At 41.0% G+C, this 23,526-nt stretch overlaps 2 protein-coding genes across 2 annotated transcripts; both read left to right on the top strand.

Moving 5' to 3' along the window:
• Positions 1-1,250: 1,250 nt before the first annotated feature.
• Positions 1,251-11,904, top strand: synpo2la (synaptopodin 2-like a). Its single transcript, XM_073481942.1, has 4 exons — positions 1,251-1,352; positions 5,112-5,263; positions 5,595-6,310; positions 9,287-11,904. Exons 1-4 carry the CDS (start codon positions 1,251-1,253, stop codon positions 11,902-11,904), a joined length of 3,588 nt encoding a protein of 1,195 aa, XP_073338043.1.
• Positions 11,905-17,425: 5,521 nt separating this feature from the next.
• On the top strand, positions 17,426-23,125 carry myoz1a (myozenin 1a). The gene is made up of 6 exons (XM_073482484.1): positions 17,426-17,610; positions 19,471-19,557; positions 20,036-20,223; positions 20,718-20,994; positions 22,091-22,256; positions 22,337-23,125. The coding sequence occupies exons 2-6, from the start codon at positions 19,473-19,475 to the stop codon at positions 22,569-22,571; spliced, it is 951 nt and encodes a 316-aa protein (XP_073338585.1). The 5' UTR covers positions 17,426-17,610; positions 19,471-19,472; the 3' UTR covers positions 22,572-23,125.
• The last annotated feature ends 401 nt before the right edge of the window (positions 23,126-23,526 follow it).

The raw sequence follows: 23,526 nt of genomic DNA, 5'->3' as shown, positions 1-23,526 counted from the left end.
GTATTTACAGCTAATTAATGTTTTAGCATATTAACCTAAGATGGTGATCATGGTAAATGTTAAACTCCTTTACATCAAAATATTAGCATTATCATTGAGAGCATGTTAGCGTGCCTTAGTACAGCCTCACAGTGCTGAAATGTCTTTGTCTTTGACTCTCTACAGCTGCCACCACATGTAGGAGTTTGTGTAAGAATGCGGGGATCCAACTGTGACTGATTCCTGGGCATAAAGGTAAATATGTGGTGGGATTAATCAATTTCTGTCTCAAAATCATGTCTGTGATTTTTATCAACCAAATCTACACCACAAGAAACAGTAACAAAATATAGATATGTATCTATATATACAAACAGGCATGTCTCACCCTCTGTGTTTCAAAGTTTGGTCATTCAGTCAACACTGTGGATTTCTAGCTTAGGATATATTTCAATGTAGCTATGAAAGCTGTTTATCCAAAGCTTGCATAAGTATTTATCCTAAAGGCTCTATGATGACAGCCTAGAATGTCTCCAGATTCAGAGGAGCTGGCAGCCTCAGCAGTTGAGGTCAATCCACTCATTGTCCACATTTCTAAACAAAATTGAAGGGCATTTGAATGTAACTAATCAAGAGAGAAATTTCCTATCATGGCACGTCTCAGCCCTGAGATTTGAGAATCTGGCTGTCACTCGACTAAAGGTTACTAATGACCTCAATGCTGTGAAGCCAGATATGAAACAGTGCCATTTAAACATTTCTGAATGTTAACTTTCCCTTGGTCTGCAGATGGGCAGGCAAAGCAGTGGAGGTGGTGGAGGTGTCCTATTTTTGGAGGGGCTATCAGCAACTCAGTGACATAGGTCTGAGTGACAGGACAAGTGTTGCATTGGACCCTCCCCTCGCTCATTTGGGGCAGGCATTCCTCAGTGTAAGCAGACACAGACCCCCCCCTCCATCATGTTTCTCTCTCCTTCTCCCCTGCTCTCTCCCTTGGCCTCCCTATGATGGTTGGCCCACTCTGGGTGTGGGTGGGTGGACACATGTGTGTGCCTGCATGTGTGTGTGTGTTCAGGTGTGAGTGTCGGCCTTGGAGCTGCACACAGAAAGAAGTCAGACAGCGTGGCAGGCAAAGAGCAGGTCAAAGCTCTCTGAGGGGGCCCTGATCGCTGACCATGGGGCCAATGCACTGAGGGCCCCCCAGACAAAAGTGTGGAAAATAATCAAGAAAAAGAAGAAAAGCTTAAAAAAAGGACACAGAGAGAGGAACAATGGTTGCAGAGGAAGTGATAATAACATTGGCCGGTGGGGCGCCATGGGGCTTTCGTCTCCAGGGAGGTGCGGAGCATCAGAAACCACTCCAGGTGGCCAAGGTAAGGCGGGTCACTCAGCAGGTTGGACGGCAGCAGTCATTTAATAGATTGCTGGACAGTGGAAAGTAGAAAACTGTGTTAGTTTTAACAACCTCGCTGAAGAGAAGTGAAACATTAGCTGAGATATATTCGGTCGAGATTCAAGAAGCTGTGAACAAAGGTGAAATGGAATATTGGCTGTCATGCAAGTTAGTTTGTGGCCTGAATATGAGTCATCATCTTGTTTGAGAACGGTCTTAATGTAGAGGCGCACCGATGATTTATTGTGTGAACTTTAAACTTCAAGTTCAGCTGGAAAATGAAGGGCAACGGTGCTGGATATTTTTAACTGAATGCTGTTTCTTTTATCAAACTGCATGAAGATCAAAGTTCTAGTTAAGTTTGATTGATACTGAAAATCTGAACTTGTCTTCACTGATTTCTTGGTTTGTTCTTGACAAGTAACTTTGACTTTGTGCTACTTACTGACATTGTTCTTCTGCAGTAAAATGTGGATATTTTAGTAAAGAGTTTTTGGTACATTAAAGTCATTGATTTATTGGCTATCAATCAGTCTTTTCTGGAAGGAGTTTATGGATACCACATCATCCACGACCATGATTTGACTTATGCTATTGAACTAGCATGTTTCCACTACGTCATCGTTTCAGTAAGAAACTCAAATCACTCCAGCCATGCGTGTTAATGTCTAAGCTGGCAGGTTACCTGAGATTTATTTTGACCAGTAAGTGAGCAATGAATGTCATCTAAGTCTGGATTCAGATCAGTTCTTGAAATCATTCTTGGGCCAGACTCAAGGCACATTAGTGTCGGTGAATTGAAATACTAAAATGATATTGCTTCTTAAGAAATACATCGTCATCTTCTTTGATGGAAAAGTTCACTTAAAGAAAATATTTACTGTGTAAAGGAAATATTTAACCTTACTCTCATAGGGAACCTCTCAGCTCATTTTACTCCCATAGAGCAAATTCTTCACTGGTTTCCAAATTTGGCCCCAGTGAGCAGTCCAGATTTGAATCTTGATCTCCATTTGAGAAAGCAAAGATGTGTATGTAAGCCAAAGGGGAATATATACTGCATTCAAAAGATTCATGAGGCTTTCAAGCTGGAAAAAAGATAAAGATAAAGCTGAAAATAGAGACTTAAAAAACATTCAGGTACAATACATTTGTAATTTGTAAACATTTGACACTCTGACTATTGATCCTTTGCTGTCTGCATCAAGTCATCATGATCTGTGACATGATCTGTGACATGACTTGTGACGTTATCCTCCATCACTGCTCTTCACCAAACTTGTCCATGCTCTATAAAGAAACTTGGGTCTATTTTCTCTTCTATGAAATCTTTGTATTTATCTTTGTATATGATAGTTCAGGTATTAGTACACCTGCACACACATAATGCATGCATACATGAAGCACACATCTGCACACATTTCAATAAATGTTGACTGAGCAGAATTACTTTTCCAGGTGTCTATTTTTAGTTGAGAAGCAGCAGGTCACGAGGTCAGCCAAGGTGTGTGTTTCAGCTCTGTACTTAAAAATTAACCTCATAGACTATTTTTATACATGCACCACTCTTGTATCTTGCTGCTTAGAGAAGAACTCTTTTTTGAAGGTTCACATACAAAGGTAATCATTGTTGCTAAACTTCTTTTGTACTTCATATTATTTCTATTCAGGCACCGTTAGCTGTGACAGAAACGAGTTTGCTTTGGTCAACCTCTTCAGCCCTGATTTTTGAATAAATGTAATCCTTGAGTAGCTTAAAAAAGTTACTTTTTTGAACCTTTTTTCCAAATTTTATGACAATATCACATACAATAAATTTTTTATGTGTTTGTTCCAACAGTTTATTAAGGTTTCACATCGCATTTCCCAAACAATGCAGCCCCACAAACTTAATCTCTTTGAAAAATTTGTAGTAAAAAGTTTGTCCACATAACATGGAGTTTGCAATGATTATCCCTCCGGTTGGTAAATGGGACTGAGGAAGCTCGTTCCATAAAATAATTGGGCAATGGACCTTTATGATTATACTGTATTTTAGACCTCTTTCCATCGACTGCCTTTCTATCATGCACATATATTCAAATAAAAGTAACTACATTATTAAAATAATTCTCATTTGCTTACAGACCTCACAAGTTCTGTGAATTTGTGGAAACATGTTTCATGAAGAGACCCTTATGCTGGATAAATGGGATCTTTACTGACAAAGAGGCTAATTTTGGTTTATTGCACCTTTAGATTATACCTCTGAGACAATTACCATAATCACTAAAACAACCACTTCTTATAGACAGTATTTAGCAACTTATGAATTTTTGCTTTTTAAAAGGTTAAGCCTACATGTAATTGACTTATGCAGAATGCAGTAGTATGTACACAGAGCCACTGACACCAAATCACCTTTATGGCAGTGGACAACAGCTGTTTCTGTCCGACTATCCAAAACAGCATACTCCTTCACCCCTGAGAGCAGGAAGGTGTTATCATGTCAGGTCTCATACTATACTGACCGTAACAGGTGGAGCAGTTTTTCAGTTGCACAGCTGAAAGAGCCGGTGTGTCAGTGCTGGGTTTGAGCCTGTGAGCCTGCATGCAAATGTTTGAGCGTTTATTTATAAGAGTTTATGTGTATTTTTGTAGCAGTCCATGTGATGTGTGTGTGTGTGTGTGTGTGTGAGAGAGAGAGCATGTAGGGGTATTATAACTGTTATGACTTGAAACCACAAGGTGACTGACGGAATGAATAACTGTACATCCTGTAGGCTAACACAAGCAGGCACAGGCCACTTAGAAAGGCTTAGCTAAATGGGGATGGGGGATTTCATTACAGGCAGACCAGAATAACTGGAAAGAAAACTACTGTAATTAGGTCAACCAAACCAATGCCTCCTTATCTCTGAAATCAAACATGCAATATTCATTGAATACATGGCAGTGCCTCAGAGTGCAATCAACACTGCAGTCACTGTCTTTGAAAAATCTGCTTTTAATTTATAATGGGACATGGCTTGCATAGTCTTGAGGCAATTCAGGGTGGGCATAATGCCACGGTCCTGACAGACCTTAGGCACAAATAGCAAAGCACCAAATGAAGATGGCTGCTGGCTGACATTTCCCTGTTAAAGTGTGGGTGAGTGCCCCACTCAAGCTGCAATATGTGGCGTATGTCCGCAGCAAGATCGAGCTGTCAGGACAGAATCTGCTCTCTGTCAGTCACCTTGACAAACCAAGACAAGACAGCAGCATAACTCTGCCAGGTCCTGTCGTACCTGCACTAACAATAGCCAAAAACACAATCTAAATGGAAATAATGAAATACCAAGGGGGGACAAACAGGGAAGCGTGTTGATGTTCCTACCAGTTGTCTTAATATCCTCTTTTAAGTATATACTGTACATCACAGCTCCTCAAAACCAAAGCTAGAGACTGTAGACTTAAGATTTGACCTTAACTTGTCATATTTGGTGTGATATAATCATGGAATAATAGAAAATGAATTCAGTAGCATCAGGCAGGCCTTGCATAGCGGCAAACCTTGGATATTTAATTACAAGGTGTGTGTAGTGAAGAGATTTGGTCTTGGCTCTATGAAAAACGCCCAACATATAACAGAAATGTACGTAGACTAGCATCTCTAGGACTTGGGCTTGCTTTGATGGAAAGCTCAAAAGTCAACATTTTCTGCCCTTTTTATCATCTATGTGAGTGTTTCAAATCTTGCCTTCCTTTGCTTGTGCAGGTGCGTAAACGCAGCAAAGCATGCAGGGCTGGGTTACGGGAGGCTGATGAGCTGGTGTCTATCAATGAACAGCCATGTGGAACTCTATCTCATGCCCAGGCCATGGACCTCATCGACAGCTCCCCTGGGATTTTACACATCCGGGTCAAAAGGTCAGAGGAACAAAAGAATTACAGACATGAATTACACAGTCCAGAACTTTTACTAGTGACAAACCAACATCCCATTGTAATAGATAAAGAAAAAAATCTATTATCAAAAGTCAAAGATTCAAGTCTGATACAAAACATGCACTATTAACGTTGTGCATGTTTGATAACGTTGATACTACTGTATTTAACATTCCCCAAAAAAAACATTTGACTATCATTGTTTTTGCTGCTAAGATCCTTATTTCTCTTAGAACAGATGAAATCAGTCATAATACATCCAAGGGCCTTTTTTTGGCCACATCAATATTTTAAACTCTCCACTTGCTTGCAGGGTGCCTGCTGGTTTTCAGTCCGTGGTGCTTGTGACCCGTGCCCCATCTCCTCGTATAGACAAAGAGTACCGCGCTGCTCTGCGTGCCATGTCACCTAACCACCCCCAACATGCACCCATACGTGAGATCCACCGTAGCCGTTCTTCCCTGACCAGTGGCTTGACATCTCCACCTGGTAGCGAGGCTTACTATGGCGAGACTGACAGTGACGCAGACGTGGCGGGCTACGAGAGGCAGCGCCGGCAGAAACGCCGCAGCCCCAGCAACTCCACCCCAGGAAAACCAACAGGACGAGCCTCCCCTGAAGGAGGGGAGACGTCAGAGATGAGTGGCTATGACAGCGCTCCAGATGCACATGTTTTCCCCAGTTTATTGGAGGGACGTGGCGGAAATGGAGTTGGAGAAGCAGGGCAACCGGGGGTGGCGCGAAGGGAGGTGATTTACCAACCTCCTGGACCAGGAATGTGGTCCTCCCAGACATCCACTGAGACCTCCTCCATCATCTCCTCAGCAGATGACCAGGGGCCAAGAGAAGGGCATGAGGAGGATAGTGGCTTTCTAGAGCCAGCCAACGTGCCACTGGTTTCCCCTGAGAGGGCAAAGGAGGCCCTGATGCTGAGCTCTCGCAGCCAGCTTGTGCCCATGGTGGGTCCTGTGAATAAACCCATCGACGAGGAGCTTACAACTACCTACATGGAAAAGGCCAAGCAAGCTAGTAAGTACAGCTGTAGAAGATCAACGACAGGGATCTTTGCTTCACAGAGGTTCTACACACTTACGTGTATATTCCTAATAAAGGTCACTGCTTGGGTTTGGGCTGATGTAGATTCCTCATATTTTAATCTATTTTTCAAGGATTTTAATTTTGATCTTGTTGATTGTCTTATTTATGTTTGATTCATTATGTTAGTGTTAATATTATTTTCAATGTATTATTTCATTGTGCCATATACTTTGTAGCACAGAAATACATCACTAAGGTAAAGATCAGCTGATCTCCTTTGTTGCTATACACAGAAGGAAAAGATCTATCATATGTACAGTACAGTACATGCCTTTGTTGAAGCCCAAGACAAATATGACCCTGAACCTCCAAGAGAAAAACCTAGATATTTATAGAGGGTTCAATAATAAGTTCAAGTCTCGACACCTTGAATACTAACTTGACAATATTGCCAGCAACAGTACAGGGGCGCCCCCTGAGATTTTCATAGGGGTGCCAGAAGGGGCTACTGAAAATCTTGCGGTGGCCACCAAAAGGCAGGGATGGTTTAAACAGCCCTTTGGGGAGTTGATTGATTGAACAAAATTGATTTAGTAAGAAACCCATTTAATGTAGAACAAATAGGAAAGTGCTTTTGTAATCTTTCTTAATCTTGATGTGAATCTTAATCAAGACAACCCCTGTGTCCCAGTCATTTAATATTATAGTCAAACACAATTACTAACCAAACATCCATCAGCTTTCTTTAAAGCTAGTATTCCAGTGACTGGGTCTGTCAAATAGAGCATAGTCGTTAGGGTTTATTTACCACCAGTTATGTGTTTAAAAACCCCACTGATCAATCTGGGATGCTTAAAAGCATCTCCAGTTGCTTTTAGGTATCAAGAAGCAAAGCACAAATACTCTTGTTTTCCCGCTCTCCATCTCTTCTTTCTTTTCGCTATTTATCAACTTTATGAAATTGCACAAGCGTGATACATATGTGTTTTTATGCTTCTGTAAAATGTACCAACATAGAGATGTGCTTCCATTTATATGATGGTATGACCAGTGTTGCCGGTAACGCGCTACTTAGTAACGCGTTACTGTAGTCGGACTACTTTTTCAGTAACGAGTAGTCTAACGCAACTACTATTCCAAAACTAGTAGTCAGATTAAAGTTACTTTTCTAAAACACTGTGCGTTACTATTTCTGCATTTCGGGGGAACGTGGGTTAGGTTAGATCTATATTTAGGCCTAGGCAGTGCTTAATTTGTAAATCATAAGGTGCCGGAACGCAAAGTACATATGACAGCTCAGGGATGACGAGACGGGCACAGGTCCCGGAACATATACAGACAACGTGCTGAAAACAACATGAAAATGCCCACTCACCACGCTGTGGGACTTACAAGCCTCAATTTCAAATAATATCCATGGTATAAATGTTATGACGATCATTTACAATTATTTTAGGCTATACTCCGCACAGCACGGGCCAATGCCCACATCACCACAGGTGGGACTTACAGTACTATATAGTCAACAGCTGCTCTAATGTTAGACAAATACAGGTTCAATGGGATGTTCAATATAGGCCTACATGTTCATTCATTTACATAGGCCTAAGTGCCATTAGAGTATATTATTTTATTGTTATAAGTATTCATGTTAAATGGAATTCATTTTATTTCTGATTTTTTTTTTTCCGGGGGGTGGGGGTGGGGGGTGGGGGGGTGGTATTAGGCCTATGTATTACGTAAGAGTTTTTTAAAAAATGTTTACGTTAAGTCAAGAAAGACTGTCTTTTATTTATTTTTCATTTAAAAAACAAGTAAGCCTATTTCAAGGACATGTTTGCAAATGTTGGTGTCAATAAAGAGAGTATTGGCAGAACTGGTAGTCATTGTCATGTTATAGGGCCGGGCCGGGTCGGCGGGGGATCTGCTGAAAGTAACTAAAAGTAATCTAATTTAGTTACTTTTAAAAGCAAGTAGTCAGTAACTTAACTAAGTTACTTTTTAAAGAAGTAGTCAGTAGTCAGTAGTCGGATTACTGTTTCAAAGTAACTGTGGCAACACTGGGTATGACACAGATATAAAAGGGAACATGAAACAGTCACCTTGAACCTGAATATGATTTGTGTATCTTAAATGCCACAAAAGAACGCTCATGTATTAAAGTGTTTACCTTATACCATATTGCATCATTTCTAGTTACTGAAGCCATAAAAATCACGTCATGTCTCACTGTTTTTGGAGTTTACAAACTTTGAAGAGAGGTCTAAAATTGTGACAATACAGCGATGCAATAACAGATACAGAAGACTGACAGTGACCAAGCATTCTTTCCTACAACTTGTCATCCTGTCCATCATCCATAATAAGCCCAGGAAAAGGACAGAGGTTGGCTATTTAAAGTCAACGGGCTGTTTTAGGAACTTAATAAATTTACTCCTGTAAATCCCCCTTGCCATCACGGAGTGCAGGTTTAACATTCTAATGTCCTACTTAGGAACCCTGTCCTGGACAAATTAAGAACTCCCTTCACGTGGCAGTGCATATTAGGGTAACAGCATTAGGTGGTCTATGATAATCTGCTTAATACCATAACAAGTTAAAGGATATGCTGTGGCTACCCTTTGGAATTCTCCTTCCAGTCACCTACAACATGCAACTTTCCACTAGCTTGCAAATATTTTTAGTTAAGTCAAATGTTAGCGTACATAAGACTAATAATGTGCAAATTTATCCTTCAACCCAGCTAATGTGAGAAGCTGAAGGCTTGCCTGGAATTTTTTGCCGGAAGTGCTCCTGTAGAAAGTAGAAAGTTAAGACGTTGAAGATGTTTTAGATGCTCATGTCAGTTGAGTCAGTTTTTGGCAAAAAGGTTAAATGTTTTGATTCAGACTTCACTAACTTACTATAGTATTGATAGTTTGCTGGTGTGAAACTATTTCTAATAGCTCTGGCTTTCACACCCTGCAGAACTGAACCGAGGGGATACACCGCAAGACAAGAATGTAAAGGAAGCCAAAAGCAAGTGTCGAACAATTGCATCCCTATTGACGGATGCTCCCAACCCTCACTCAAAGGGGGTGCTGATGTTCAAGAAGAGGCGGCAGCGCTCCAAGAAGTACACCCTCACCAGCTTTGGTAGTGTAGATGAGGATAGGTGTCCAGATTCACAAGAGGAAGATGGGGTTTTCCCTGGCAGTGAATCAGAGTTTGATGAGGATGGCTTCTCGGCAGTTCCTGACCCAACTTGGGATAGTGACTACTTGGATATGCTGGAGAAGAGGGCAACTGCAGGCACTGAAGGTCGTGTGGATGGGGCAGAGGATGCTCCGAGTCCAGGGTTGAGTGACACTGCAGGTAAGGGTGCCCAGTTGTTTGAGCAACAGAGAAAGAGGGCTGCTGAACATGCCAAGAAGGTAGAGGCGGCACAACAACAGACTCCTCCACAGTCTCAAGTCCAGGAGCAGGCTCAAATGTATCACTTGCATCCAGACAATACAACAGACATACAACCGCAGATGCAACCAAACCTCCAGCCTCAGCATATGACACCACCTGGTCCTACAGCCATACAGCAAGAGCTTTCTCAGGCTCCAGGTCCAGGTGCAGCTCATGGAATTTCAAATGTGGACCTATCCTATTCTGCAGCTAGTACAGCTTGCATGACGTCACCTCCACCTGTGGCACCCAAACCGACCACTGCCTCAGTAACTGTTCTGACCAGACCTGCACCACCAGCTGAAACACCATTACCAGAATTATCTGCTAGTAATGTTCTCAACAGAACAGCACGTCCTTTCACTCCTGGCTTTATCAGCATTCGAGCTGCAACTGCCCCAGTAACGTTCCGACCACCTGTTGCAAAGACAATCCAGCGTCCTGCGTCAGCAGCCATTAATGTTACATCAGTAACGTCACTGCCACCTGCTGGTCCTCAGCCAATGTTTTCCCCACCACCCTCTGTGCCTCAAGCTCCCATGGCCCCGACACCAGAAGCTCCTGTTACCAGTCACCCTCCAGCCATCTCGACCTCTGTAGAGAAAATGCCGTCATCACCACCAATATCTACTTTTCATCATGCGCCATTTGCAGCCATGCCCCCAGTGTGTATGCCTTCAATGCCCCTGGCTCCACAAGCACCAATGGCCCCAGCCCCAGTTCCCTTTGCATCTCAAATTCATGGTTCAGCTGACCCAGCCTCCCCAGTGCCTCCATTTCAATTGCCAGTTGCTCAGCCTTCTCAATCACAATTCTCTATGGCCCCTGTAGCTACGGTGTCAATCGTCTCCCAGCCAGAAGCTGTTGCTCCAACCCCTGTTCCTGGTCCAACAGGTCGCACAGGAATCTTACTTGAGGCTCGACGCCGTGGAGGCAAACCCAAACCTATGTTCACTGTGCCAGATGTCACAAAGAAATCCCCCAATCCTGACCTACTGTGTATGGTGCAGAACCTGGATGAAAGGTCCACCCGATACAAACATGGCCAACCACTGTCTGAGACTATCTATGATGATACAGCGGAGGAGATGAGTGGTGAGGTCGGCATGGGGAGGGCGCCTCCTCCAGTGGCACCTAAGCCTAAGGTCATCCACGAGGCCCCAAAGTTTCTTCAAGCAGGGGGCAAGGGGGCCGAGCTGTTTGCCCGCAGGCAGAGCCGCATGGGTATGTATGTAGTGGACACTCCGCCCGAGACCCCCTACCAGCAGGAAGTGGCCTCACACAGTGCAGCCCAATCCCTCGACTACTCAAATCCTTCCTTTCCTTCTCAGTGGAAATACTCCCCAAATGTTCGTGCCCCTCCACCCATTGGGTACAACCCACTCCACGCTCCTTCTATCCCTACGGGGCCTCAAAGAGATATAGGGAAGCCAGACAGCAGGGGTAGAGGAGGCTCCCAAAAAGAGGGCATCAAGGCTCTGGATTTCATGAGAAGGCAGCCCTACCAGCTCAACTCTGCCATGTTCAACTATGGGGGCTATGGGGGCAGTGTTACTAATCTATCAGCCATGCCTTCTTACCAGGCCCAGAGGCAGCAGCAGGGTGACTACACAACAACAATGGTGGGCAGCTCATTAACCCCACCCAAGCAAATCCCCTTGAAAACAGCCCGTGTCTTTGAGGTCAAGCGCTTCTCCACACCCACACCCATGTCAGCTCCGACTCTGGCTCCCAAAGTCATCGCACCCCGCTCAGCCACTACCCTTGGAGAACGTTTGACTCATTCCGACATGACCTCCCCACCTCCTGCTCCTTTAGCTCCAACCCCGGCCCCTCTCTTTACACCAGCACCAATCAGTGCTCCAACCCCAGCCTCACCTCCCTCCCAACCAGCTGGACTGCCCAGCCTCCCAAAATTCAATGCCACCCCTATTCCAAACCCTATGCCCCATGCAGTCCCTACACCTTACACTCCAGTATCATACAACACCGGGCTCCAGACAGCCAAGCAGTTCCAGAGCGCTCCTGAGCTCAGTATCCTTTCCTCTTTGCCCCCACTCAAGTCCAACCCAGTTCAGGCACCCAAACCACGCTTTGTTGCAACCAAGGGAGGCGTCCAGCCCCGTGTCTGGAGGCCAGGGGCAATGTGAACACCATCAGTCACTACCCCACCTGGACATGTATTATTCATTTGGGGTTGAAATAACTAGTCGAAATTAACCAACAATAATTCTGATAATTGGTTCATCGTTGAGGTCAAGCAAATATGTTTATCTGTATGCAAAATCCATTAGTTCCAGTTTGTCCTTTTCTACTCTTAAATTGTTGTTAATTGAATACCCTTTGGGTGGATAGTTAAACAAAACTAGCATTTTGAAGATATCAGTTGAGGCTTTGGGAAGGTGTGATGGGTAATTCTCTACTCAATTCATTGATTTATAACAATGAGTGACAAATTGATTAATGTAATCATCCCTACATCCATTACTTTAAGCCTCAAAATTAGCTGTTAACATATGGTGATGAGGTAACATAAGGTGAAGAAGTAATTCAGTATAAAGTTGAAATTAAGAAAGTATTGACATTTTTGAAATATGTTAGAACTCAAACAATTGTAATGGATCATTAACATCTACTTGCTGTTCAAAATGCTGCTTATCATATTTATTTTGCTTACAACACATTTACTCACACATGTATCTGAGTGACAATAATAATAGCATAAACTAGTGCACACTGTATGCTGTATAGTCCACCACATGCCTGTCCTGGGGGAGGTTGGTGTAAGGCTTCTGGAGATCTCTTTCTACTAATGTAGCAGAAATACCATCTAATCAGAGCCTGTACTGAATATTCTTTGAAACTTGAAATGTCTGAAAGATGTTGAAAATGAATAGTTGCAGTTCTGACCATAGGATTTTTTGTTGTATGATGACAGGTGGAGGATTATAAAGCAAAAATAGCAGGCTTTCATCTCTGAACACGCAATTCTGTTATTGTCCTACTAACTATGTGCACAAAATGATTTTTACCCACTCTGCTTTTGGCATTTTCAAGAAGAAACCCATGATGACCTAGTCTTCTTGTCCAGTGGTTTTAATGATGCATAACCGGCTGAAAATTTTAAAATGTTTTTTAAATGCCTCAGCTCATCGTGGAACTAATATGAAGCAAGGTTTGCTCTTGCAAGTTGCAAGTGAGGTTGTGCCAAATATCTCTGCTCGCTATAACTAGAGAGAAATGCTATCTTTTTAGCATGGTTCACATTCAACAAGTGCCCAGGCTGTCACTGAATGTACACTTGTCACTGGATAACAGAGGTTCCAATTGCCACCTATACACACCAGAGCCTTCTTAGTATGAGTGTGGTCTTTGCAGATATATGTCAATTCTTAACTTTTATTAAACAAATAACACAGATGAAGGAATGTGTATTTTGTTTTGTCTAAATGTGATTTAGGTGGTGCAAGGGGAAGTTGACTGACTTGAAGTCACAGTAATGAGAGAGGCTGTGGAGGGGGGATATAGGCAGTATATAGTTAGGCCAGTTTACTAAATGGGGTCAGAGCCCACCATTTCACATAAAGATGTGTCAGATGTGGATGCATGGCAGAAAATTAGCACTTAAAGTATGGTTAAACTGAATTATGAAAGAAGGATGGCCAGGAAAGTGTGAGACCTCAAGTTTGTTGGCAAAGATAAAGAAGCTGGTAGAAAGAAACACATATGTTTAGCTGGTGTCTTTTCATCAACAATGGCAAGGATAAACATATTCAATGGCTAAATACATTGAAAAACAAGGTAACAATGTTAATGGAAATGAGTAAGAAACAAAGAAATGAATACATTGTTCTCAGCTGTGGAATTCTTGGGGAGATACTTTTGTTATTTTTTACCATTTTTAAATACAATTTCTCTTAGAGCTTTTCTTGTTCTCATAATATTATGGCTAAAGAAAAATATATAGTGTGGATATAGTTGTGTTGAGGTGTAATATATGACAAATACATATTTGTGTATGTAGGTGGTTTAAATAATGTGTGAAAATGTTTGTTATTAATGCTGAGTAGAAGTTTATACTGACTAGGAGACGAGACATTTATAGGGGAATAAAATTAGATTTGAAAATTCTCCAGGTGTCTGACATGTCTGATTTTACTCTGCCCCCTGCTGCTGACTGTGTAATCCTGCACTTTTTAATGTACTGTACACGCATACGCAATAACTGTATATTAGTTTTAATGAAAAAATATGGTTTACACTCAAAAGGTAAAAATGCAGGGTTTTTTTTAAGGTTTTACACACACACACACACACACACACACACACACACACACACACACACACACACACACACTATTTGAAATCTATTTAGTATTCATTTTTATGACAGCATGGCCTCCATTTCAATGTTACTGACAACATCAAAGAAAAATTCTGACTTAATAAATAATGAGGGTTATTCTTTCCTTCTTGACAAGCCTGGAATGGACACAGAATAAAAAAGATTAACTGAGTATAAGTATTTCAACATAAGGAGGCTATTATGTCTGATAACAACTTAGTGTCCACAAATACAAAGCCTTAAAAAAATTACAGTAATTATTTGGCAAGAGTCGTATTTGAAATTTCAAGGTTAATATCATGTTTGATCTTACGCACACATTTAGCAGTTCACATGCAGAGAACATCAAAATATTCCCAATATCCAGAATGTATTTGATAAAATTACCAGAATAAGATTTTAGAGTATTACAACCAACTGAGCAAACTTCTTGGGGTAAAAGGAGAGATAACAGCAGAGAGAAAGATACAAAAACATTATGTGCATGCATGCAAGCATTTCTAGGCTATGCCACTAGAGGATGCCATGTTGAAAGAGATTTTTTAAAGGAGAGAGCGAGATAGAGATACTGTGGATAGGTACAATATACTGGTATATAAAAAGACCGCAAAATATGTACATGGGAGAAGTTATCCCTGCTGATACGTGGTTAATGGTGCTAAAGGGTCTATTTTAACCCAAACCATGTTTTCCTAAACCTTACCAAGTATTGTTTGTGCCTAAACCTAGCCAAACTGTGACAGAAAACGAAATAAATAAAAAATAAGAAGGAAAATAAAAAGTGAACTTAGTGTAAACATAGGACAAGAACACCAGTCTCCTGGATGAAGAGTCCTGTACTTACCCCATTCAGCCATAACAGCTTGGTCCAAGTGAGGACTCCACTTTTTGGTCACTTGTAATGATGGTCCTGGAGCAACACTAATCATGATAATCTAGGAATGACACCAACACAGCGATATCAGATAAACCTGGCAGTTAAAGAGACTCTCCTGTTAACCAACCAAATGCAGTGTCTATCAATGGCTGACTAAACATTAGCAATGTTAAGTAGCCATTAACAGAGCTTGACCTTTATTTCACACATGGATACCTTGGGAAACATTTTTTTCTTATATACATGAACGTTTGCCACTGAGTGGTGCTGTGGACTGTGTGTTGGACTCTGAGTAATGTGCAATAAGAAGGGCATTTGGCTGCCAACCTCCACACTCACAAGGTGTCTATAAATAGTGCTGTTAATATCCAAACAGAGGACTGTTAATAGAGAAAATGACATTTTGCCAGGAGTCTACTGTAATTAAGAAGTTGTTCTTAATTGAATGGCTTAAAAAAGATCACATGAAAAAATAAAACTGGTTTCTCAGCTTAAAGGTGTATTGAAAGCACCGTGTACAGCAGTCTCCATGGTATTTATGTATGAAATCAAATAATCATTTCAGAAATAGGACTACAGTAACATAACCACAATATCTATCAGATGATCAAGGAGGAGGAGGTGTCTCAAAAATGCCGATAGCATGAAGAAATAAAACCTATAACAGTTTTTTATTTTCATCATCATAATCACATGTATTTCCAACTTCTTCATAAAAACACAACATTGTAGATTTAAAAATGTAAGAGGGTGGACACTGACAGTAAAATATCAAGTGTGTTGCTCCAGAGCCAAAAGGCACCCAGACAACAAAGGATGGATCACCTTTTTCCTTTATGTAAGTAACCACATGGGGTGGTCAGCAGGAAGACTGAAAATCTTTCACTTACTGACTTTGTGATGATAGGAAACCTTCCCTACATAATGTTGATGAAGGTTCTCAGTCATCCAGGCCATGGTAATACTAAGTGCTAAATTAGTGGCAACTGGACTTGTTTCAGTTTCCTGAAGACGTTTCAGCTCTCATCCAAGAGGTTTCTTCAGTTCAGTTCCCTACATAATGTTTTGAGATGGGTCTAAAATTACTGAGTACCAAGGGGGTCAAGACCTGTTATTTTAAGAGGAGGATGGACAAGAGCATGCTTAAAATTAGCCAAATATAAGTGAACCATTTATTAAATACAAAACAAATGATGTTGGGCTATTGTCCAGATGCCAAGCTATTAATTGTACCATTTTCCCATTTGCAAAACTAAATAATGATTTTACAGATCCACAGATATATCATGGATCAGCAAGTTCAGTTTTGAATCTCATACAACTAGAGCCAACCATGTTCTCATAAATATGTAAATGCATCATTAATGCCCAATACTGTTCCCAAAATGCAACACTTTTTTGATCAAACACAAACTGATTGGTATGCAGTCTTGTCATTCTCTATGTAAACTGTATCACTTCAGTATCTATTTAAAACAATGTATAAAACTGGATACTAGATATCAAGTTTCAGCTATATCTAATAATGTATGGGATGATGACACTATTAAGCCCTAATGTAAGATGGGGAAAGCATACTTTTTAGATTCAGATTCAGATTTCAGATTTCAATTAACCTTTATAAAAATTTACAGAATTTTGTAGGAGTAGTAGTAGTCTTGTGGATCACAGCAGCCGATACCGGAAAGAGGGGCCCTGGGGTTGCATGGAGGGAATTTGAACTCACAACCTCTATATTTTTACAATCCTGGCTACCACCCTGGATTACAGCCAGACACCTTTAAATAACTTCATTTCAAAATCTTAACATTTCAAGATATTTTCATGCATTCAACTCAAAATGAGCAAAGGATACTGTAGTAAAGGACATGCAATGTCTTTTCAGCCTTTGGATGCTCTCAGGTATTTCACGTGTTTGCACAAGCTGTTTTAGGCATGTAAACATTGTTAGAGTGTTTGACAGCTCTGTCTCAACATATCAATCACAGCCACTCACATGACGCTTTAGAGAAACTGAAAATGTGACAATCTAGCATCAAGTTAGAGTAATAGAGGGAGCAGAAGAACTAGCCCTCACTTTGAAACACAATCTGACATGTCCTTACACACGTATACTTAACCTTAAACTTTCAGAGTGCACTTGTACATATTCTCCTCTCCCTCCTCTCTCTGTATACCCTAATCACACCCCAGAGTCCTTTGAGGTTATCTTATAGCAGAGTTCTGTTCCCCTCGTTATTTGCTACTAAATATAGTCTTCTGAACCATCTGTGAGAATGATTTTGTTCCCTTAATATCCCCATCAGCAATTTCAGCTGGCCAACAGAGACCTCTCCCCCCGCCTTAACGCCCCCCGCTGGATCCCTATTCATACTCCTAACCTCAACCTCCTCCTCCTCCACCCGTCTTGACACCAACACTGCTGCCACCCACAACCCCAACCCTCTGGAAGACCTGCCATCTGAGTGAAGAGTGGGTTTTGCACTTAGCGGGACCTGGGTCCAGCCATACGTAGGGTCAGAGGCACTGAGGGATTTGTAAACTTGTGATCGCCAGCATTGAGCCTCGGGTCTCCTCTTCTCTGTTTGGTATTTATAGGTCTGTCTCTCCTCCAAGGATTACAACAAAAACCCGGTGAGTGGATCTGCATCCCATCGTTGTGCTTTGTCTACTAATCAACCAGCGGCTTGGATTTAAATTCTGGCTACAACAAAAATGCTGAAAGGGAATAAAGGTGTGCATCATGTTGCAAATCATATATTCTGTGGGTTGTGCAGCTGATCTTAGGGAAAACAATAGAAGAAGACGACCTCAACAACTTAGTTAACCTAATGATTTTGCTTTTGATGAGGATGCATTTAATTTTACCAGCGATTAAAGTAAAATGGCTCCAGGAGTCACTTTGCTGCTTTTAGATTTTCTTAGTACGTCTTAAAATGACCAAAGGCATCTGTGAATGTGCTGACCATCCCTCTCTGTGGGCGTTGCAGAGATTTTATATGGTGTTACCAAACCCTGACAGGGGGGTGGTGAATCTGAGAGCAAGGGGTCTCTAAGCTTGTAGTTATTTAAGGCAATTAAAAATGATATCCAAAACCCTCCTTGTTAACATTCAGAACTACTCTAGATATCAGTCGTGTTTTGAGGGAGGTTCAAACATACTATTAGAATTGTTTTCTGGAGGTGTGTATTGTGTCCTTAAGGGTTGTGTCAGGCCCATTTGATAGTCGAATGACGCCATTACACGTCGCTAAAATGTCTTGGCTGGAAATGGCTTTTAAAAATAGCTGCAGTGGGTTAAGTTACAGCCAGTAGATGTGATGTGATGTTTTGCCACTTGACTGGGCCTTAAAGAAACTTTTGAGAGCTGAGGGCGCTGATGTGCATGTAAGAAGACAAAAAACAGTGTAACACAAATATATAAGATAATGTATGAAACAGATACATGTCTCCAACTATAAGTTGACACTATAGGTTTTAAGAAATTCAATGATGTAATATGCTTCAAAGGTGAGTGATATCGAGACAGAAGGAAAGTTTTACTCCCAGTTCCCCCGCCTACACGTTCCCACACCAGCTGCAGATTAGGGAATATGATCAGATCCTATTTTATGATCCTTAGGCTCACATGTTTACTGCTCTAGAATAGCATTAGAATGCATTGATCACCAATTTCTGCCTGAACCACAGCGTGCGTCTGTTTACGTCGAGTGAATCTGTGTAGAGATCTTGTTTCCCCAAACAAAAACTGAAACATGCATGAAGCTAAATGTTTCCTTCGGTGCAGACATCTGTCTCACAGGGGAATGTGGGGAATCTGAGGTCACTGACATCCCCCTTGAACTTGAAAAATGATCAGGGCCGATGCTGTGTGTCTGATACATTCAGGTCCCATGGATTTACTTCCAGGGGATGTTGATGGCTGTAGATGTTGACATTTAAGAGCAATCTTGAGTCACTTGTTGCAATGGTTGGATAAAGCAGCATATTCAAAGTTTTCTCAACTGTGTAACTGTGTTTGTTACAGCAGCTAAAAACACGCCCTTCAGTGCATTTTAACCTTAGTCTTAACATGAAGCAGTGCAGATTTAAATTTTTTTTTTTTCTTTTGGTCTTTTCATGGCTTTATTGATAGGACAGCTTAGAGAGATGACAGGAAACATGGATGAGAGAGAGGGGGGATGACACACAGCAAAGGGTCGAAGGTTGGACTTGAACCCTGGGTCGCTGCAGCGAGGTCAATGCCCCTGTAGTATAATTTTATAATATAAACCATGACATCAAGTAAAACACCCTCAAGTTGCTGTATTGAGAACATTGTTTGCTTTAAATTTCTGGAGAAGCTTTGGCATTACTTTGTCTTTGTCTTTTGAAAGAAAGAGGTTCACTGTCATTACTTCTATCACTGCTGAATATGATCAAAAAGTGTATCTGTGTATGTTTGTAGCCCCAGTTGTGTTTGTGTTAACACCATGTTCTTTCCTGAACCTCCAGCCATGCCTCATGAAAAACCTGCCCCCCAAAACAAGAGGAAAAAGCTTGCAAAGATCATAACTGACCTATCACATATCACTCAGGATGGTAAGGCTGGCATGAAATGACATGAATATGAAACCAAATTTCCATATGTTTAGTACAATGCTTTCATTTAATGGGGACATGATATATGAATAGATGGATGACTGGTGATAGGTACTGTAGGTGGTGTATTAATCTTACATGATACGCAGGGTAATGTCTGAAGTTCAAGTAAAAACATTTTTAAAACTACACAAAACAACAGCAAAATTCATTAACGTAACTCTAGATATATATATATATATATAGAGTCCTATGACTCTGGGTGGACTTGTTTCAGTTAAAATAATGTATGTATTTTGCCCAATTAGAATACATTGTGGTCATGAAACAAGTATTAATTTAAACATGTGTTATGATTAATAATGTAAATCAGCCAAATTTCACTTCAATTAAATTTCAAAGATTCAAACCTTCTATTCTTTTAAAGTTCCTATTTTTCTAAATGTGACAGTCATCTGTTCAAATGTCCCTTACCTAGAGTATGAGTCGGAGCCAGAGGCATCTGAGTTCGACCTGGGAACAAAGATCAGGACTCCCAAAGACATCATGCTGGAGGAGCTTTCCCTGATGAAGAACAAAGGCTCCAAGATGTTCAGGATGAGGCAGCAGAGAGTAGAGAAGTTCATCTATGAGAACAACCCAGACGTCTTCAGCAGTGAGTCTATGGTGAGAACATAGTTCATGGAGAAAACAATTTTCTGAGATTTTAAAGGAAACATTTCTCAAAGGTTAATGACAGATGTAAATAATAGAAGAAGAAATTCCATAGAGAAACCCTGAAACATCTGGAGAACATGGAGAAATGTGGCAATGTTTGAAGAAACCTACCTGTATTTATTGTCAACTTTTAATCCTTAATCTGTCCTAAGTAAACAGCCATTTAATAGAATACATACTAGAACCATTCGAAAGAAACACAGAACTTAAAATTATTTTAAGTCACTTGGAACCATAATGGTTAAACCCTTGGCCTGAGACCATTATTGATCAATCAAACCAGTAAGAGTATATTAAATGCCTTCAGTACACATTCATAACTCACTGTGCTCAGTAATGCTCGTCTGGTATAGCTTCAAGAGGATGAGACATGCTTGATCAGAAAATACAGATGTATGTGCTGTGTGCCATTTGGTTGGTTATAGTGATTGTCTTTCTTTCAGGACAACCTCCAGAAGTTTGTTCCCGCTCTGGGTGGTCAGATGGGAGGTCAGATGATAAATGTTGGAGGGCATTTTCTTAGCAAAGATTCTGGACAGCTGCATTTCGTAGGATTACAAACTGCAGGAGGGGCTCCTGTGCCTCCTCCAAAGCCTGGAAGCAAAGGTGCAGGAGCAGGAGGAGCAGGAGGTGCCGGAGGTGCCGGAGGTGAAGGAGGACTGGGTGGTGGCGACCAAGGGAAAGGCGGAGAAGGAGCTAGTGAGTGGTCTCCACTAAAAGGTTGGTATCATTTTTTGGGAATGTTAAGTAGAATTCTATTTCATAGTTCAGTGCCTGCTGGTGCACAAAGGATTTAGATATACATTCACAAAATATCTTGTGAGATGAGCTTAATTTTGCTGGACTTTATCATTTACAATAAATGAATGCATGGATGATAAAGTAAGTTATGAGTAAAATAATCCACACACTGAATAAACACATTTCTAATCCAAACCAGTAACACTCAATAAAAATCTTGTCTTTGCTGACATTCAGTTGTTTAGCTTCTCGATGATATTCAGGTGTACTCCAGAACCCAATGACATCACTGTTGGATGCGCTTATAAGCTCAACTGCTTTTCAGTTTGATGTTTAGTTACCATATAAAGGAATAGTTTAACATTTTGTGAAATGCTCTTATTCAATATCTTGTCAAGAATCATATTAGGAGAAAAACACTGCTCTCATGTTTGTACAGTAAATATGAAACTACTAGCATTGGGCAATTCGCTTAGCTTAGCTTGAAGACAGGAGAGGGGGGAAACGGCTACCCTGGCTCTGTCCAAAGGGGGAAACGGCTACCCTGGCTCTGTCCAAAGGTAAAAAACAATCTGCCAAGCAGCACCTCTACAGCTCTCTGATTTAAACATTACATCTTGTTTGTTTGATTTGTACAAGAACTCAAAGGGTAAAACAATATTACAATATAGTCACTACACTCGGTCAAGAAATAGTCAGGCAGGTAATATACATGTCAGTTTTTGTATGGATTAAACAAATGAGATATAACGTGTTAACTTCGAAATAACACATGCTAGTAGGAAGACATTTTTGACAGACTCAGGCTAGCAGATTCCTTGTGTTTCGAGTCTTTGTGCTAAGCAAAGCTAACCAGCTGCTCGCTCTGGCTACAAATAGTATAGTGTACAGACTACCTTTAAGCAGCAAAGTGAATGAAATGAATTTTGAATTTTGCATAAATGAGCCACAGACATCTCAAATATTACTTAGGCCAGTCCACAAATGGTTGAATATCATTTTACAACTTTAAATTAATGTTACTAACCCCTGTCGAGTGTGTCATATGCTCCAACCATGGATGTTTTCCTCACAGGAGGTGGAGGTGGTGACGGTAAGAAGCACATGATTGCGGTGAAGACGTACGTGTCACCATGGGAGAAAGCCATGAAGGGTGATGAAAACCTGATAGCCACTCTGAAAGGTGCGATGCCTGGTCCCATTCAGCAAAAGGATTTGCCCAAGTGGAAAAGCTTCAACAGGTACTTGCCTCAAGGCTTGACTCTATAGATGCTTTGTGACTGACAGGGTCTTTAATAACCCTCTCACCTTGCTTTGCTAGATGTGCCCTACCCTTTGGTGGATTTGAGAAGGCCAACCAGTTCCTGAAATTCCAGCTGCCAGAGGCTGAGCCGACCAAAGAGGAGCCTGAACCCCCAGTGGTGTATCAACAGGACATCGGCTGCCGGCCTTCCTTCAACCGCACTCCTATTGGCTGGGTGGGAAGCAGTGAGCCCAGTAGCATTCATATGGAGACAGATGCTGTGCCCTTCGATGGAGAGACCGACGAGCTGTGAAAAATATTCATACTGTGATTATGCTCAATGACACATACACACATGCAAGCATGAATGCATGCATGCATACACATTAGTATGCACACACACACAATAGATGAGCTTACAGTAAACTGTTGTGTTGATGAATTTGAATCTCAATGTGTGGATAACTGAAAGCGTACATGAATCGTGGTCATGTTCTTGTTGTGCTCTGTATTTGGTTGTGAGGCAAAGAAGCAAATTATAGATGTTATGGGGAGATGAAACAGCAAACGTATATTTGTTAAGTTCATAAGTTGAGTCTAAACACTCCTTAAATTTGTCAGAAAAGTTAGCGAAGGAAGTTGCAGGAAAGAATGAATCATGAATGAAACCCAGATTTGTATTGTGTTACTGTTGTGTCTTGATGTTAACTTGTTACCATATCTGTTATTTCCCAGTGCCTTTTTTGTTGTTAAGATTCTCTGATCTTATGTTGAGTTATGAAAACCCCACAAACCTGTCTGCATGCATAGATTCAGCTGCTGAGCCATTGACCTACTGAACCACTCCACAATAAACCCTTAAAAACTGTAACAATCCTCTTGTAGAGTGATAATTACAATGTCATGGGAAAATAATTTTGTGTGCCTGAAAATCCATACAAATTAAATGTCCTACTTCCAAAATATTTACAATCTAACATTTTGGCAATCTTGTCAGCACATGGAAATAAATTGAAATTGTTTCACAGTTACCACAAAGAAAATGTACACTTTTCATGACTGAATAGTGGTGAGCAAAAGCTTCAATTACATTATTTCAGCAAGAAAAATTATATAAACAGCATTTTCTGTAGTGTACAGCACATGGTGTGGCATGATATTGGAACATTTAAGCATCTTGCTAATAATAATCAGCAAGACAGTGAATATCAGCTCAAAATGAAAAAGAAAATGTTGAAAAATGATATGAATCAATAAATCATTCAGAT

The sequence above is a fragment of the Pagrus major genome, chromosome 15, assembly GCF_040436345.1.
Source record: "Pagrus major chromosome 15, Pma_NU_1.0".
In the NCBI taxonomy this organism is placed as follows: domain Eukaryota; kingdom Metazoa; phylum Chordata; class Actinopteri; order Spariformes; family Sparidae; genus Pagrus; species Pagrus major.
This window is presented reverse-complemented; position numbering and strand designations above follow the sequence as displayed.